The 18,830-nt window shown below is 38.8% G+C and overlaps 1 protein-coding gene across 1 annotated transcript; it reads left to right on the top strand.

Moving 5' to 3' along the window:
* Positions 1 to 5,263: 5,263 nt before the first annotated feature.
* Positions 5,264 to 17,594, top strand: LOC108251876 (pantothenate kinase 3). Its single transcript, XM_026820617.1, has 4 exons — positions 5,264 to 5,423; positions 16,152 to 16,330; positions 17,065 to 17,246; positions 17,591 to 17,594. The coding sequence occupies exons 1-4, from the start codon at positions 5,282 to 5,284 to the stop codon at positions 17,592 to 17,594; spliced, it is 507 nt and encodes a 168-aa protein (XP_026676418.1). The 5' UTR covers positions 5,264 to 5,281.
* Positions 17,595 to 18,830: the final 1,236 nt, after the last annotated feature.

Raw genomic sequence — 18,830 nt, 5'->3', positions numbered from 1 at the left:
ATTATTGTACCTATCTGCGTAAATAGTGCAGGTTTTTATACCTAGTACCTATCAAACATGACAACAAACTATTTAAAATGAGGAGTAAAATAGAGAAATCGAAAGATGATGTTTTTTTGTTTTTGAAAAATATCAGAGTAAATAAAATGATTGCAGATTGTTTTTGTTTTGGCGAGTATTGTACGCGATACAAAGTCAACAATAACAAAAACTCACCCATTATCTGTACGTGATAAAGTGATGAGACATTAATTAAGGCGCTTGGTCACTGACGCAATATGAAGCATATTGAAAGCATGTAGAATGTAGACACAAGTCCATATCAATCCAATACAAGACCATATATCAATCGAATGCAAAATCTTTGTTGAACTGGCTCGGTGAATCAGTGGTTAATACGCTTGCCTGATAAATAGAAAGGCTTGGTTTCAATTCCAGCTGAGGCATGGAATTGTGTCCACATTCATTCGAGAATTTGACCACATACATAATAATGAAGCTCTAAGGGTTAGGTAGTAGAGAAAGCCTCCGCCGTTTAGGCCGTTAACCCACCAAGTATATGTAGGTACCTATACCAAAAAACTTGATTTTTTTTCATGTTGTTTAAAATGATGTGCCTGCCCCATTTAAGATCAAATTTGGCCCCAACCCTGGCTGCACCAGAAATTTGACAACTATGTCAAAAAATAAGATCTCCAAAGATAAAACACTGCCCTAAATTTCTGATTCTCATCTTAAACCATAAAAAAAGACAGAAATTGGAGACTGAGACTTCAAAAGGCTGTCTAGCCCCTACACCCAAGCCTCAGAATGGGCTTTTTGTGTATGTAGTTACTTAAGCTGGCTGTAGCTCACTGCCAGGCTGAAATGGCCATTACAATTTTTTCTACACAAATTACTAGTTAATACAGGGTGTAACAATGTTAGGGTTTAACAATGTTACACTGTAACATTCCCGAGTACAGTACCTACCCATATCCACATACTGATGGATAACAGAGGCAGTTTTGTGTTACAGTCAAAAGCAGTTACAGTTCCCTCTGTCAAACCTCTTGGGGGAAAAAAATGTCCATGGTATTTATAATCATGATAGTTTACCTACATTGAAACAAACCTGTTTGTAGCTTAACAACTTCATTGCAAATGGTGTGGCAACCAGCAAAGAATTTTTAGTCAACTTGAAACTCAATAGGCCTCAAATGAAAATCAAGTTTTATGTGTAGGAAGTACCTGTACCTAATTTAATGTCTGATAAATAATGTGTGTGGTTGTGTTTGTGTTTTGATGACCAAAAGAGAGAAGATTAGAGAGATGCTCATGACATTTCAACAGAAGGAAAAAGACAAAGAGAAGTAGAATAGAGATTGGGAGAGTGGAAAAGAAGAAAGGGGGAGAGATTGGGAGTGGAAAAGGGAAAAAGACAAATAATGTGTGTGGTTGTGTTTGTGTTTTGATGACCAAAAGAGAGAAGATTAGAGAGATGCTCATGACATTTCAACTGAAGGAAAAAGACAAAGAGAAGTAGAATAGAGACTGGGAGAGTGGAAAAGAAGAAAGGGGGAGAGATTGGGAGTGGAAAAGGGTTTTGTGTTACAGTCAAAAGCAGTTACAGTTCCCTCTGTCAAACCTCTTGGGGGAAAAAAATGTCCATGGTATTTATAATCATGATAGTTTACCTACTCTTCTTTGAGTGAAAAATTTTTCACCTCTGTTGGAAGAGAAAAAAACTTGTATCCTTTTGTCGCCATCTTTTTTTTCCAACAAATCCACTTTATTAGCATTTGAACTAGTAAATGGAAGAAGAAATCAGCTGACTTTGCATTTTATTATCCAGTACAAAAAGCACTGTGGTGGGGATAAAAAAAGTGACTACAGTGGAATATTTTGGATTAGGAAAAATTTCCATTTCTTATAAATAAAATACCCCTATTCACTCTGTATTTTTAACTAATCTCACATGAAAGTGCATGCCTACAGCTACCATGTAGAGATGGATACGAGTGAATACTTTACTCATTAAACTACGGATCGCAACAAGAAATACTCGATTACTCAAAAAAAGTATCTGTGAGTAAAAAAGTAATCCTGAGTAAATAGGTATCTTTATTCTTTAGATAGAATCCTATGAGTAATGAGTAATGTACCTATTCAACTAGTGCAGCCATTCTTAACCTATGGTCCGTGGACCATTAGTGGTCCGCGAGAAGGTTTCAGGTGGTCCGCGAGAGGTAGATACATACCCATTGTCACATAGCGTGTACAATGTACAATTGATTGCATAGAAAGAGCATGTTGCTTCATTTAATTGATGAGGAGTCAATTCAGGAACTATTGTGTGTTGACTATTGGCCCTGAAGAAATAAGCAATAAGAGCTCGTATAATAATGCTTATTTATATATTTATACATATGTACTACTCGAATCCAGACCGCTCTTTTCTAGATGGACAAGATTTGAGGAACGAGCTGGACACGGAAAGTAAAGTAAGTTGAGGAGTTGGTATCTCCTTCGAGAGACATTGAAAGAAATAGATAGGGGGAAACGTTTCGTGAGTAAGTTATTGCTCGAATAATATTGAAGAGTTCGTTTACCCTACCAGTAGGTTACTACAACTTACTGCTGTAATCAAATTCTCAAACAATGTTCGATGATAAAATTCCATACCTCGCCGGGGATTGAACCCACGACCAGGAAGGCGAGCGTCGTGCTTGTACCCGTTTGTGTAATTTCAGTTCGAGGACAAAGTAACCCATTGAAAATGTGTTTACAATCGAACATTTATGCTCAGTTCTAGGAAGCAATCATCATCTGCACTTGGACTTACCGACCGTAGGAGGCCCAGAGGAGGTTAAGGAAACATCTCAAACATCTGTAATCTGCAGAAGTAAAACTAGACAGAAAAATACGGAAGATAAAGATGCACGCATGACTGAAGAGTTCGTTTACTCTACACAAAAAGTCCAATCTGAGGCTTAAGTGTAAGGATTGTAGGGGCTAGACAGCCCTAAAGTATGGGTTAAGCTTCTACAAATCGTTTACCCCTAGCAGTAGGCTACTGTCCATACCTCACCTGGGATTCCACACCTCGCCTGGGATTGAACCCACGACCAGGAAGGCGAGCGTCGTGCTTGTACCCGTTTGTGTAATCTCAGTTCGAGGACAAAGTAACCCATTGAAAATGTGTTTACAATCGAACATTTATGCTCAGTTCTAGGAAGCAATCATCATTTGCACTTGGACTTACCGACCGTAGGAGGCCCAGAGGAGGTTAAGGAAACATCTCAAACATCTGTAATGTGCAGAAGTAAAAGTAGACAGAAAAATACGGAAGATAAAGCTGCACGCATGGACATGCCAGCGAGGCGTGAAGAGTTCCGTCTTTTTCTGTGTACTTTTAGCGTAGACGCGCAACATTGAGTAGCGCGTAGTCGGCTGCAAAACCAAACCTATTAAAATGATAATACACATCCTATGAAAATGATATATACATAGAGGTCATAGAGTCGTAGTCGGCTGCAAAACCAAACCTATTAAAATGATAATACACATCCTATGAAAATGATATACATAGAGGTCATAGAGTCTAGTCTATCTATAGAGTTATAGAGGGTCTCTATCATTTTCAAAGTCGCGCGACTACGCGTGCAGTGTGAGACCAGCCTAGGCATATCTTTAATCACACTTTAATGTCATGCAGGATGCAGGTATGTACTTTTATTACATAATGACATTCCACATTATGGGATTCTTTTACATGTTTATGAGGATTACATTATTCACTTATCAAGTATGATGGAGCCTTAGGACTGATCAACATATTAAGAAACTGTCAACCGCTTTTATATTAACACTTCATATCGACCTCTTTTTTTTAAGCGTAGTCGGCTGCAAAACCAAACCTATTAAAATGATAATACACATCCTATGAAAATGATATACATAGAGGTCATAGAGTCTAGTCTATAGAGTTATAGAGGGTCTCTATCATTTTCAAAGTCGCGCGACTACGCGTGCAGTGTGAGACCAGCCTAGGCATATCTTTAATCACACTTTAATGTCATGCAGGATGCAGGTATGTACTTTTATTACATAATGACATTCCACATTATGGGATTCTTTTACATGTTTATGAGGATTACATTATTCACTTATCAAGTATGATGAAGCCTTAGGACTGATTAACATATTAAGAAACTGTCAACCGCTTTTATATTGACACTTCAAATCGACCTCTTTTTTTTTAGTCCCTCCATCCAGCCCTGGTGGGCGATTGATCCCCCGCTTTCGCAATCAAATCGACCTCTGTTGATGCAGTGGTTAGCACGGTGGACTTGGGATCTCTTTTTATGATCTTGAAATAGCTCAAAATGTACTTGAATCTAGTTTAGAACCAACTTCTTGTATTTTAGATTGTTTAAACCATGAGAGCCGAGGTCTACAGTAAAGTCACACCAATCTTGACCAAACTCTTCTGCTCTTCTTCGCTAATATCTCTCCAAGTCAGAGTGCATCGGAGATTTGTCTATTAGTTTGAAAACAAAATTTCCTACTATTTTCACCATTATTTGACTTATTCACTCAGTACCGGTCCGGAGTTAGAAGTGGTTAAATTTCAGTCCAAGAATTTACCCTAAACGGAGTTTTTTCCCGGTTTGACAGAGGGAACTTTAACTGCTATGGTCTTATCGTCCCGAAATCGAAGAGAGAAGGAAGACAGGATAGGAGAAAGCCAGCGGTTCCGAGAACGAACATTATCCCATCAGGATAAAATCCGCCCCGGGCGGGAATCGAACCCGCGGCCTAGGAGTTTAATTTCATTTTGCGCCTCTGTTGACCCGGCCATGAGTATTTTTCAAGCTAAATACCGATTATTGGTTAGCTTTATATTAGACATCCTATCTATTTCACATTATTTCTTACTGTTATATTTTTTGGATACTTAATTGCATTTAAGTTAAACGCCGCACCGACCCTATTTAAATAGGAAAAGGCTAGCAAGAAGAATTGCATTTAAGCTAAACGCCGCACCGACCCTATTCAAATAGAAAAAGGCTAGCAAGAAGAATTGCATTTAAGCTAGATGTCTGACATTCTCTCTCGTCTCTTTTTTTAACCAAGCAAGGTCCCATTTTTTTTCTTATATATACCATGTTATTTAACCCATAAAATACATGAGACCTTGTTTAGACTGCTGGGGTAAAGGGACTTTTTAGTCTCATTCGAGCAGGATTATCAAGGTATATTCTATTCTACTCTCTTCTATTCTTCTCCTTGCAGTGTGATGGGGCCTCACTTCAACCAAGATCTGGATGTGTGCACTACCACCATGTCTGTGACTTGCAATGGAGGAGGTGGCGGAGGTGTTACCAGTAGCCAATCAGATCCCGAATGTCCTTCGACTTCCAGTACATCCGTGTTCCCATGTAAGTTACCTCCTCCAAGCCTAGTTAGCTTGGTTGGTAGCGCGTCTGCCTTGTAAGGCGCTAGGCCGCGGGTTCGATTCCCGTCCAGGGCGGATTTTATCCTAATGGGATAATGTTCGCTCTCGGAACGGCTGGCTTTTTCCTATCCTGTCTTCCTTTTCTCTTCGATTTCGGGACGATAAGACCTATCAGTTACAGTTCCCTCTATGAAACCTCTTTTTTTTTAAGTTACCTCCTCCAAGTCCTGTGTTCCTAGTAAGGTAGGATTATAAGGTGTGTCCACACATAGTCGACCGGCCGTCGACTGCCGGTCGACTAAACCGTCCACACTGCCTTGACATTTTGGTGGACTCCAAAATTTTGGAGCTCAAATAGCCCCCAAAATTAGTCCTATCCGCGAAAAAAAAAAAAAATCCTCTGTTATCCTTCAGTCCGTCTACTCTACTGAATCTACTGTCTTGATTGGGTCTTAAACTCTGTCCTTATCCTTGATTCCCATGTCTCTAAATACACAGTAATCTCTCCATTCACTAAATCTCTTCCCCCTCCCTTGGCCAACTTTTCACAGGACTCTAGCGCGACGTTTGTTTTTCGTCCCGATTGTGTTTAACTATTCAAGCCATCCTTCTCGCGTCACGATGAGTGACTCGTGTAAACGAATCCTTCATAACTCGGCTACGGTGAAACGGCGTAAGTGTCTCCCCTCCCTTTTTCCCCTCCCACCGTGTTTTATTGAATGTGAACGGCCCTTACTCCACGAACAATCCCCTCCACTCCTAAGCCTAAAAAAATCTTTTACCTGACACCAAGTACTTGGAATACAGTAGTATTTGTGTCACTTATGGAACGTCCCTGTCCCTACCTCTACATAAAAAAATTGACCATCGAAAATTTGACCCGATTACAAAAGGAAAGTAAAAAAAAAAATCCTGGCTTACTTAAATGGGATGCAAGAAGAAGTATTTATTCAAGGAGTTTGCTTTCAAAAGAAAGGCGAAGTCTTGAAATATGTTTAAAGTGGTTCTCATCTACAGAGAAACAAAAACCATACTCCTTGGATTCGAGTCAATCTGTAGAATACAAAGAAATTTTAATTTTAAAGGTATTATGCGATACTGTGTGTGTGACGTCACCTGTGGAATTTTATACCTAGTGGTCACAGACTTCATAGAGCATCGAGTAGGCCTGCCTCTGTGGCTGAGAGGTCAAGAACACTGACTCTCAAAGCGGAGGTGCTGGGTTGGAATCCCGGCCAGGGCCGAAATTTTCTGACGGAACTTTTCAGTTCTTGGTTCCCTCCCCCCCTTCTATGCTCTTAGCTCCACTCTTTTTAGCCTGACTTGATACTCCACGTGCAGCAAAAATGTCGGTTCGTCAATATTTTCTGCGCGTAGAGAAAAAGTTGAAAGTGAGGAGTCATTCGTGGAACGGGCCCCAGGAGTATGTTCAATAAGGCAACTTCGCACATGATTTCACGTCAAAATGTGACGTCACCGCTATTATTGTAATGGATACTGTAGACAGGGTGTATGCGCCCTAAGGGCTATTACGAAATGTAAAGTGTGAAGTTCTTTATGGAACAGCCCCCTGATTTTGTTGAATTTTGAACGGTTTGATCCAGATTTTCCCTTCTTTGAGGCTTTGTAAGCTTTCAGATATTGACTTTGGCTTTTGAGAGACTTTTGATATTATATTTTAGACTTTTGAGAGTATTCCTGAGTATTTGTTGTTTTGTTTTACCAGATTAGATTAGATTTTTGGACATGCCTATAATCCTCTATCCCAGTATGCTGTACAGACGCTAGTCGGTTTGCATATGATTCTTTTATATCAATTTTTTCGTGTTCCTGTTTTACATATTTCTCATTTTTGTTGTGTGTAGTGTTTTCAAGCAAAATCCAAAGCGCTACTAAAAGACGCCCGTCTACGCTGCCAATGTGTGGCGGACTTTATTTGACATCGAATAAAAAATTCAAGACGAGATAATTATATCGTCTGTACTTATCTTTTGCGGACTTGGTCAGACATATCACACCACAAACTAGCACTGACCAGTGCTACAGACCAGTCCCCCCTTGTCTGGCTAAAGCATGTTAAACACAGGGTGTCTACCAGACTGGAAAACCGGGAAAACCGGGAAAAGTCAGGGAATTTCATGGGTACATATTTCTCATTTTTGTTGTGTGTAGTGTTTTCAAGCAAAATCCAAAGCGCTACTAAAAGACGCCCGTCTACGCTGCCAATGTGTCGCGGACTTTATCTGACATCGAATAAAAAATTCAAGACGAGATAATTATATCGTCTGTACTTATCTTTTGTTAATATTGTTATATCATGTCTAATTTAATTTAAATAAATGACCCAGCACCTAAATGGGGAGTATTGTGTCTCTTTTTGCCCATCTGATGAGAGGCATAGGTACTACGAGATTGGCATGCTACGACACAGATTACATACGTAGCAGTTGTTTCATTGCTACGAAATAAAAACGGCGCTTAAAAAAAAGAGGCCTCAAATTGTTGACATAATTGCATAAAAGTACTTGGCAGAGCGCACTACTACTTCTTATTCGCCAGTATGAGAAGACTAGCAATTCCAAGAATTTAAATAAATGACCCAGCACCTAAATGGGGAGTATTGTGTCTCTTTTTGCCCATCTGATGAGAGGCATACTACGAGATTGGCATGCTACGACACAGACCACATACGTCTAATGTAGCAGTTGTTTCATTGCTACGAATTAAAAACGGCGCTTAAAAAAAAGAGGCCTTTTTAAATTGTTGACATAATGGCATAAAAGTACTTGGCAGAGCGCACTACTACTTCTTTTTCGCCAGTATGAGAAGACTAGCAATTCCAAGAATAGGAATATCCAATTACCTACTGGATTCCGACTATAACTACTTGCCTATTAACTACAGTGCATACGCTTAGTTAGAACTCTATCACCGCGTTAGATCAAAGTGAAGTGTATGCGAGAGAATAGCAGAATAGAAATATGAGAAGTGTATGTAAATATGTCGTGGCGTGGCGTGAGGTTTTCAAAAGAGGAAACTACTTGCCTATTAACTACAGTGCATACGCTTAGTTAGAACTCTATCACCGCGTTAGATCAAAGTGAAGTGTATGCGAGAGAATAGAAATATGAGGAGTGTATGTAAATACTAAATATGTCGTGGCGTGGCGTGAGGTTTTCAAAAGAGGGAAGCTATAAACCCATGTATAGCCTGGGGACATTAGTCTTATGTTGGATTTCACCTATATTTATTCAGTCATTAGAACTCCTGTTAAGCTAACAGCCAGTTAAGTTCCATATAATCTGTATTGGCTGAACAGGGCTGTTAAGCTAACGGGCTGTTTGAGGCTGGAAAGAAAGTTGGTGAAATCCACCGTTAGTCTGGCTGGGGGACTAATCAGCCTGAATTCACCTTGCTAAAGAAACAGCAAAGGTTGAGTGCGAAGGGCATCCCCTTGTAAAAATTGTAGTCAAAACCAAATGTCAGCCCAAAGCAATCACCCTATTTAAGGCTGATTGAAAAGCTGACGAAAAAAGCCGACCCCGTCTGTACACGGGAAAAGGCGAAGAAAAAGAAGAAGAAGAAGTATGCCGATCTGCTGGTGTTCTTAGCCTCAAAACAGAGTGGATCGATTGAAAAGCTGACGAAAAAAGCCGACCCCGTCTGTACACGGGAAAAGGCGAAGAAAAAGAAGAAGAAGAAGAAGAAGAAGAAGAAGAAGTATGCCGATCTGCTGGTGTTCTTAGCCTCAAAACAGAGTGGATCTGAGCATAGAGCAGGTAGAGGGAAGAGACACCTTCAAACCGCATGAAACTGAGAGCAAAAAGCTCTATGCTCTCCGCTACTCCGCCCCACTCCATTTTGAGATTGAGGCCAGCCATTCATTATCAGGTACACCTGATCAGGCTTACCTGACACCTTATGAGCACACACCATGAAACTGAGAGCAAAAAGCTCTATGCTCTCCGCTACTCCGCCCCACTCCATTTTGAGATTGAGGCCAGCCATTCATTATCAGGTAGACCTGACAGGTACACCTGATCAGGTTTACCTGACACCTTATGAGCACACATCATCAGGTAGAACTGCCTCTATCAGGTATACCTGACACCTGATCAGATCTACCTGATGTGAGTGGGAATCCAGGTTACTTAAATAATCACTGTTTTGGGTCTGTGGCAAGTAGATAGAAGGAAGCTGAGAAATGTACCTGACACCTGATCAGATCTACCTGATGTGAGTGGGAATCCAGGTTACTTAAATAATCACTGTTTTGGGTCTGTGGCAAGTAGATAAAAGGAAGCTGAGAAATGTAACCGTACAGAGAAAGAAATTCAGCACTGAAATATGGGACTGAATGTAATGAATATGAGAGAGGTACTTGTATGTAAATTAGAACGACACACAAACGAGCACTATTTGTGCTCGTTAGAAAATACATATAGGTATTTCTTGACTGTGGTTTTGTTTAATACTACTTCAAACGCCCAGTAAAAATATTAGATATTTACTGTATTTTACGTAAATATGTACACTAGGTACATATTTACGTAAAATTTACGCATACAATATTTTACAGTAAACGGAACATATGGAGTCCAATTGAAAACCATTCAATCTAAGTAGGTATCTATTATCTACAATTCTACACTATCTATAAGTACGTTTATAAATAGTAGGTCGCATTGTTCGATTGTTCACGTGATAAATTTGATTTATCTTTAGGCAATTGAAAACCATTCAAACTAAGTACATATCTACACTATCTACGTTTAAAAATAGTAGGTCGCATTGTTCGATTGTTCACGTGATAAGTACTTTACTCTTCTTTTTCTTCGTCTTTTCCCGTGTACAGACGGGGTCGGCGTTTTTCTTCAGCTTCTCAATCAGCCCTGACTAGGGTGATTGCTTTGGACTGACATTTGGTTTTGGCTACAAATTTTACGAGTGGATGCCGTTCGCACTCAACCTTTGCTATTTCTTTAGCAAGGGAAATTCAGGCTGGTATACTCCCTGTTAAGTCCCCCAACCAGACAAACAAACATAAGTACTTTACTGATACCTAAAAAAGCATGTTCTCCAAAATTGCGCCTCCCTATCCATGTTCGTGAAAACCGGTTTTCCCATGGTTTTCCTTTTGGTCTTCTCTCCTATTTGATTCGTGGGCACCGCCTCCCTATCCATGTTCGTGAAAACCGGTTTTCCCATGGTTTTCCTTTTGGTCTTCTCTCCTATTTGATTCGTGGGCACAAAAAAAATACCATAAGCGTCATATTTTCCTCCCAGGCCAAAGTAATCTTATCAAAGTAATCGTTTTCCCAACGTACTGACGTCACTGGGTAAATACTCGTGAGGTAACTAATAGTACCATCAAAATCTTTTCTGACTACCCATTACCCAAGGATAATTACAGTAATTTTACCAATTAGGTTCATTAACGTTAACGCCACATACCCAAGTAATAAATCAAGAAGAAACCTAGAAAGAAACGGCGAAAGAGACACTTTTTTTTACAGTAATCGTTTTCCCAACGTACTGACGTCACTGGGTAAATACTCGTAAGGTAACTACCCATTACCCAATGATAATTACAGTAATTTTACCAATTAGGTTCATTAACGTTAACGCCAGATACCCAAGTAATAAATCAAGAAGAAATCTAGAAAGAAACGACGAAAGAGACACTTTTTTTATCTGCCTCGGTGGTGTAGTGGTCAAGACGCTCACCTGGTAAGCCGTGGTATCCAGAAAAGCTTAGAGATGGGATACTCTAATAGTACCATCAAAATCTTTTCTGACAGCCAAGCGGCTATAAAAGCCCTTGAAAACAACCAGACAAAATCCAAACTTGTCTGGGAATGCAAACATCTCCTGAAAAGGATAGCAGAAAGGAAAACAGGGTGAAAATCATCTGGATTCCTGAACATGCGGACTTTGAAGGAAATGGCCGACGAACTTGCCAGAGCAGGACATACATAAGTACTTTACTCTTCTTTTTCTTCGTCTTTTCCCGTGTACAGACGGGGTCGGCGTTTTTCTTCAGCTTCTCAATTAGCCCTGACTAGGGTGATTGCTTTGGGCTGACATTTGGTTTTGGCTACAAATTTTACGAGTGGATGCCGTTCGCACTCAACCGTTGCTATATCTTTAGCAAGGGAAATTCAGGCTGGTATACTCCCTGTTAAGTCCCCCAACCAGACAAACATAAGTACTTTACTGATACCTAAAAAAGCATGTTCTCCAAAATTGCGCCTCCCTATCCATGTTCGTGAAAACCGGTTTTCCCATGGTTTTCCTTTTGGTCTTCTCTCCTATTTGATTCGTGGGCACAAAAAAAATACCATAAGCGTCATATTTTCCTCCCAGGCCAAAGTAATCTTATCAAAGTAATCGTTTTCCCAACGTACTGACGTCACTGGGTAAATACTCGTAAGGTAACTACCCATTACCCAATGATAATTACAGTAATTTTAAGTAGGTTCATTAACGTTAACGCCAGATACCCAAGTATTCCAAGTAATAATAAATCAAGAAGAAATCTAGAAAGAAACGGCGAAAGAGACACTTTTTTTACCTGCCTCGGTGGTGTAGTGGTCAAGACGCTCACCTGGTAATCAGGAGGGTGTGGGTTCACTCCCAGTCGAGGTATAAAATTCTATCCTCAACATTGTTTGGGAATTTGACCATAAGAATAGTAGTAGCCTACTGCTGAAGTAAAGGGACTGTTGAGTCCTATTCGAGTAATATATAAACAAGCAATATTATCTATTATTACTTACTTACTTACTTACTTACAATGACTATTATTACTTACAGACGGTGTTAGAAGTCTTAGGTGTTAAAAGATAAAAGTTCAAAATTATTAAATTGAGAGAATTCACTTCAATAATAACTATTATTATTTTAGTTGGTAGGTAAAAATGACGGCTAAGTTTTCATCACTGATAAGGTGATAAGTAAGAAGTACATATTTGTTTGCTTGTATTCAATAGGAAATGGTAAAAAAAAAAAAAAAAAAAATGCGGAAATTGTGTTGATTTACAGATTTTTCAGGGAAAGTCCAATATGTAAATATAGGTAGGGTACGTAGGAACGTAGGTAGGTAATTTTAAGTAATCAGATTTTATTCGCAGAATAGATAATAGATACCAGCACTATTTATCTACTAATTATGAAATAGGTACACGAGTAGGCGTAGGTATAGTTTTTAATACCTAACTAGGTACTTAAAATACGTAAATGCCTACAACGTCCTATCTACCTATTATTTATTATTAAGTATGGAGTATGTACTATGCACATACTACCAATTATTCCAGGAAGTGTTTTAAATTTTAACCATATAATCAAAGGGACGTTGGGAGTGGCAGAAGGATTTGAAGAGGTGTATAAATTGTAAAGAAATAAAATTTAATTAAAAAATAAATTAAAAGTTAATAGACATTCAATGATCTTGAATTCCCAGCGGACTGGGTGCGTAGAGGAAAATTTGAATTGTTTTTTTCTCAAAATTTGTTTCCCACAAAGCTAGTTTGTAACGTTCTGAATTTCCCCCAAAATTTCCCCCTCGTACATATCATGTAGATCTCATTAAATTTCATTGTATTTCCTATGTAGGAATTCTAGATCTAGCTAGATACGTATTCTCCTCCAACAGGTAGGTAGGTTCCGAAGTATTAATTAACTATAAGTAATATTAACTATGTAGTACATACTACTAATTTTTATGCACAACTACCAAATCAGATAATTAGAGGGACGTTGGGAGTGGCAGAAGGATTTGAAGAGGTGTATAAATTGTAAACAAATAAAATTTAATTAAAAAATAAATTAAACGTCAATATACATTCAATGATCTTGAATTCCCAGCGGACTGGGTGCGTAGAGGAAAATTTGAATTGGTTTTTCTGAAAATTTGTTTCCCACAAAGCTAGTTTGTAACGTTCTGAATTTCCTCAAAAATCCCAGTACATATTATGTAGATCTCATTAAATTTCATTTTATTTCCTAGGAACTCTAGTTACGTATTCTGCTCCTAGCAGGTAGGTGGGTGAAGGAATAACCTACCTTATTTCTGGATCGGTGTTATTTTATTTATTTTAAGAAGTTTCCATTTATTTGTTATTCAGTACAAATCTCTCAATATAAATAAATATTCAACAAATTTAATGGTATACCCATCCGTGAAAGCCGGAGCTTGTGCCACGGATGGGGAGTTCATTTAATATAATTTATAGTTCGTTTTGATTTCTTGTTTTTTTTTATTTATAAATATTGTTATCAAAGCAATAACCTATACGGTAGGTATTGGACTTGATAATGAACTTGCATTGAGAAAACATCCATGCCAGTTTGTTTTATATATTTTTTATGTTTCATAAAAATATATTTCATATATTTTTTCATATGTTTAAAACGGGAGTAATTAAAACAAATAGGCACACCGTACCCTAATTTTTCTTCCATAACTTTAATGTGTTTAGTATAAACCTGAAAGTCACGTGTGTATTTTTTTTTTATATGCTAGGTAAACTGCGAAACTAGACCCGCCGAATATTTGCATTTCCTAAAATTTCAATTACCAAAATATGTATATTGAAGATCGTGTTTGTGCCATCCTCATAAAAAAAGCTACTTCTTCCACGTCCAAGTTTTAACAGTTTTCAGCTGTGATACCTATCTTTTGTATTGATGCTATTCTCATATTATTGGCATCTTTCAAAATCAGTTTGATTTTTTTTCTTTTTTTTTTTTGTTTGTAGGTAGATAATAGAACTTCTGAGTGAAAATGGAATCAAAAAACAAAAAGAATTACCAATGTAGTGTAAGAGTGTACCTGTACACCATTTCACTGTAAATTATTTGAGATTTTATTGAAAACGAGTTGATTTTTTACTGACTAATGTTGTTGACTGTTGAATTTCAGTGTTTTAGAGTTCTTAAGACATCCGGCCCTAGCACAGAAACTTGTCACCTAACCATACTTGTAAGAACTTGAGCATTTCTAACATTACATATTTTTATTATAGTTAGTAATATCTAATCCTACCTTCAGTATTACTTAACACTAGAAGCTTTAGTTTTTAAAGTAGGTGGTGAAAGTTCGCGTAGTGTAAACTATAGATTGCCTGTAGACTGTAAACACCACACTAATTGTTGTATAGAATATGATTGATTTTTTTTTTTTTTTTTTTTTTTTTTAACAAGTTTCCATTTATATTAGTGATTGAAAAAAACACACAGAACATAGCATTTTTCATCATAAAGTGGTATACCCATCCCGTATAAGGCAGGAGCCTTGTGCCACGGATGGGGAGCTTTCATTACCATAGGAGCGGCCCAAGAAAATTTCGAATATTCATATTTTTTTAGAGAAATTGAACTTGAGAAATATACAGCATTGGAAATTGAATTACATACACTAAGAGGACTAAGGAAGGAAAGGTGCTGACAATATGTAGGACAAGGTTCTGTATTCACCTTAAACCTACATCCAGATCCGTTATTGACAAATCCGTTTTGAACAGCAAAAAGGACTTTGCCTAGGTCAGTACTTATTTAAAACAACAAGCATCTTTCAATAGGGATAAGGAAAGTCGTGTTGATGTTCACACCAGATTTTTTATTTAATATTCAGTTTTATTATTAATTATTCTTGATTTGATTTTTTTGGTTTTACTTTTATGTATTGATTTAAAAATCAAAAGACTAGAGCCCGTTCTCCCCTTTATTCCCAATATAGATGTTCAAGTCACCCATCCATCTTAATTGGCCTTGCTCGGCGTTAGCTTAACATAGATGACCGTAAAACCGGTCTTAAATGATCGACTGAAGTGTTATCTAAAACTTTTCTCGCTTTGAGTTCATAGGTCGTCGCGACAAATTTCGAGATCACAGCTCATTTGTGTGAGAAAATGTGACCAAAAATCCTACCCCAAAACCCAGTTTTTTTGGTTATTTTGACTTTATGGTTTTTCTGGACAAAATTTGGCAGCCACACGGTTTTTCGTGTTCCGGGTAAAGAAGACTCTTAATTTGATATATAGGTCGACCCAGTTTTGGATAAGTCCCTTCTATGGGGACAGACAGACAGACAGACAGACCGACCGACAGACAGACCGACAGACCGACAGACGACACCGAAGCGAATACAATAGTCCGTCCCTTATACCTTTTTATTACTATTGTAATAATGAAGGAAGGACGGACTAAAAAGTCAGTCCTAAAAAAAGGGAAAAGTCTTCTCAGAGCAAATATGTAAGTGAAGGCCAACCTTGGCTTCGAGAATAGCACGTCTGCCTTGGTAGCGCTAGTTCGCAGGTTCAATTCCCGCCCGAGGCGGATTTTATCCTAAACAGATGAATTTCGTTCTCGGAACGGCTGGCTTTCTCCTATCCTGACCTCCTCTCTTTGTTTTAGCGACCATAACACCTTAGTAGTTACAGGGCACTCTATCAAACCTATTTTCTTCCAAAAATTCATGGTTTCATTTTTGATTAATATGGATTTTGTTTGATATTTCAGTTTTTAGTTATGCTGTTTTTTTTTTACGTTATTTACAGAGGGAACTATAACAATCAGATTCCTTGTCCCTATGCTTTGGTTTAATTTTCGACTGATAGGTATTGATTTCCTTTTGATGTTTCAGTTTTCGGTCCGGCTCTCTCTGGTTTAATTTTCGACTAATCTGGATTTCGTTTTGGTGTTTCAGCTATGCCCTGGTTCGGAATGGACATCGGGGGCACCCTGTCCAAACTAGTTTACTTCGAGCCCAAAGACATCACCCCGGATGAGGCCAACTCGGAAATTGAAACGCTCAAGAACATCCGCAAATATCTGACCAAAAACAAAGCTTACGGCAGCACAGGACACAGAGATACACATTTACAGGTGAGGCTTGTCTCATATTATCCGGCTTTTACGGATGGGTATACCTACCATTTGTTGAATATTTATTTAATCGAGAGATTTGTACCAAATAACTAATAAATGGAAATGGAAACTTGAATTAAAAATAATAATAATAAATAAATATTGGAAACGTAGTCCCGTAGACGAGCGATCCGCAAATATCTGACCAAAAACAAAGCTTACGGCAGCACAGGACACAGAGATACACATTTACAGGTGAGGCTTGTCTCATATTATCTGGATTTTACGGATGGGTATACCATTTGTTGAATATTTATTTAATCGAGAGATTTGGAATAACTAATAAATGGAAACTTGAATAAATAAATATTGGAAGTGTAGTAGCGTAGACGAGCGACTTTTAGTAGTCGCCTGCAAAACCAAACCTATGCAAATGATTGATTCCGTGACTGGCTGTTGCGGAGCCCACTCAGCCTTGTGAGGAAAATGAGTAGCTAATTAGCTATGTAATATAAATGCGCATAGCGACCGGTGCCAGCATGGTAGGTGCACATTATTAGCTGGATTATTGAGATATATGGAAAAATCCTACCATGCTGCAGTGGGCACCAAAGTTGTGATATAATAACACAATGAAACGGCATTTATTTGTTCTATTACCCTATTTTATATTTTTCCCTTTCGATTTTTATTTAATAATTATTTTCATCTTTCCCTTTTTAAAAATCTCATTTCGCTCTCCTTCTCCGCAGATGAACGATGTTCAAATCGGAGGCAGACGAGGCATCCTGCATTTCATTCGCTTCCCTACCAGCGAGATGAGTCACTTCCTAGAGCTGGCTAAGAGTAAAGGCATGGCTACTCTGGTCACCACAGTGTGTGCCACGGGCGGTGGAGCCTTCAAGTTCGAAGAAAGCTTCAGAAAAGTAAGTACGTTATTGATGTTGTGGCGCTCACAACAAAATCTTACATAGAAAACGCAGGTTCTCGTTTCTTCACAATTTCCATCTCTGAAGTTTAAATAACACTTCAATGTAATATAAATGCGCATAGCGACCGGTGCCAGCATGGTAGGTGCACATTATTAGCTGGATTATTGAGATATATGGAAAAATCCTACAATGCTGCAGTGGGCACCAAAGTTGTGATATAATAACACAATGAAACGGCATTTATTTGTTCTACTACCCTATTTTATATCTTTCCCTTTCGATATTTATTTAATAATTTTCATCTTTCCCTTTTTAAAAAATCTCATTTCGCTCTCCTTCTCCGCAGATGAACGATGTTCAAATCGGAGGCAGACGAGGCATCCTGCATTTCATTCGCTTCCCTACCAGCGAGATGAGTCACTTCCTAGAGCTGGCTAAGAGTAAAGGCATGGCTACTCTGGTCACCACAGTGTGTGCCACGGGCGGCGGAGCCTTCAAGTTCGAGGAAAGCTTCAGAAAAGTAAGTACGTTATTGATGTTGGTCCAGGAAGAGCAAAAGCAGAAGTCCAGAGCCAAAGGTCACTCGGTCCAGTCCAGTCCAGAAAGTACCGAAGAAAAGTCCAAGTCCTGCTCATGACAAACCAAAGCAAGACGCCTTCAATACCAAATTCGGTGTGTCCTTGAAGAAGACTGAAAACGCAGGTTCTCGTTTCTCCACAATTTCCATCTCTGAAGTTTAAATAACACTTCCAAATTCTTGGCCAGCACCTGAGAGCTATGTATGTCTAACTGATGAGTTCAAATAAGGACGAAACGCGTCTTAGGCTGTTCTCAGGTGTTGGCTAAAATGTATTTTCCTTTCGGGAATATGACCACTGGAAAATTGACTACTCCATTTCCATATATCCAATGTTACCTCTGCCAGCCTAGTTAACTTGGTTGGTAGTGCGTCTGCCTTGTAAGCGCTAGGCCGCGGGTTCGATTCCCGCCCGGGGCGGATTTCATCCTGATGAAAATGTATTTTCCTTTCGGGAATATGACCACTGGAAAATTTACTACTCCATTTCCATATATCCAATGTTACCTCTGCCAGCCTAGTTAGCTTAGTTGGTAGTGCGTCTGCCTTGTAAGCGCTAGGCCGCGGGTTCGATTCCCGTCGTAGAACGCATTACAAGAAGACCAAGCAACTTTGAAGAAAGAAGAGCTAGTTTTGAAAACAGAACCGCTAGTACCCGCAAAGTTAGCTCAGAGAAACAATATTCAGAGAGACGCATTAGCTCTGAAGTCGTAGAACGCATTACAAGAAGACCAAGCAACTTTGAAGAAAGAAGAGCTAGTTTTGAAAACAGAACCGCTAGTACCCGCAAAGTTAGCGCTGAGAAGCAATATTCAGAGAGACGTATTAGCTCTGAGGTAACAGTGACGGAATCCAGGAAGAGCAAAAGCAGAAGTCCAGAGTCAAAGGTCACTCGGTCCAGTCCTGTCCAGAAAGTGTCGAAGAAAAGTCCTAGTCCAGTTCACGACAAACCAAAGCAAGACGCCTTCAATACCAAATTCGGTGTGTCCTTGAAGAAGACTACCAACAC

Source organism: Diaphorina citri, unplaced genomic scaffold (genome assembly GCF_000475195.1).
Source record: "Diaphorina citri unplaced genomic scaffold, Diaci psyllid genome assembly version 1.1 scaffold161, whole genome shotgun sequence".
In the NCBI taxonomy this organism is placed as follows: Eukaryota; Metazoa; Arthropoda; class Insecta; order Hemiptera; family Psyllidae; genus Diaphorina; species Diaphorina citri.
Note: the sequence above shows the minus strand (reverse complement) of the source record. Positions and strands in the feature narration are given on the sequence as shown.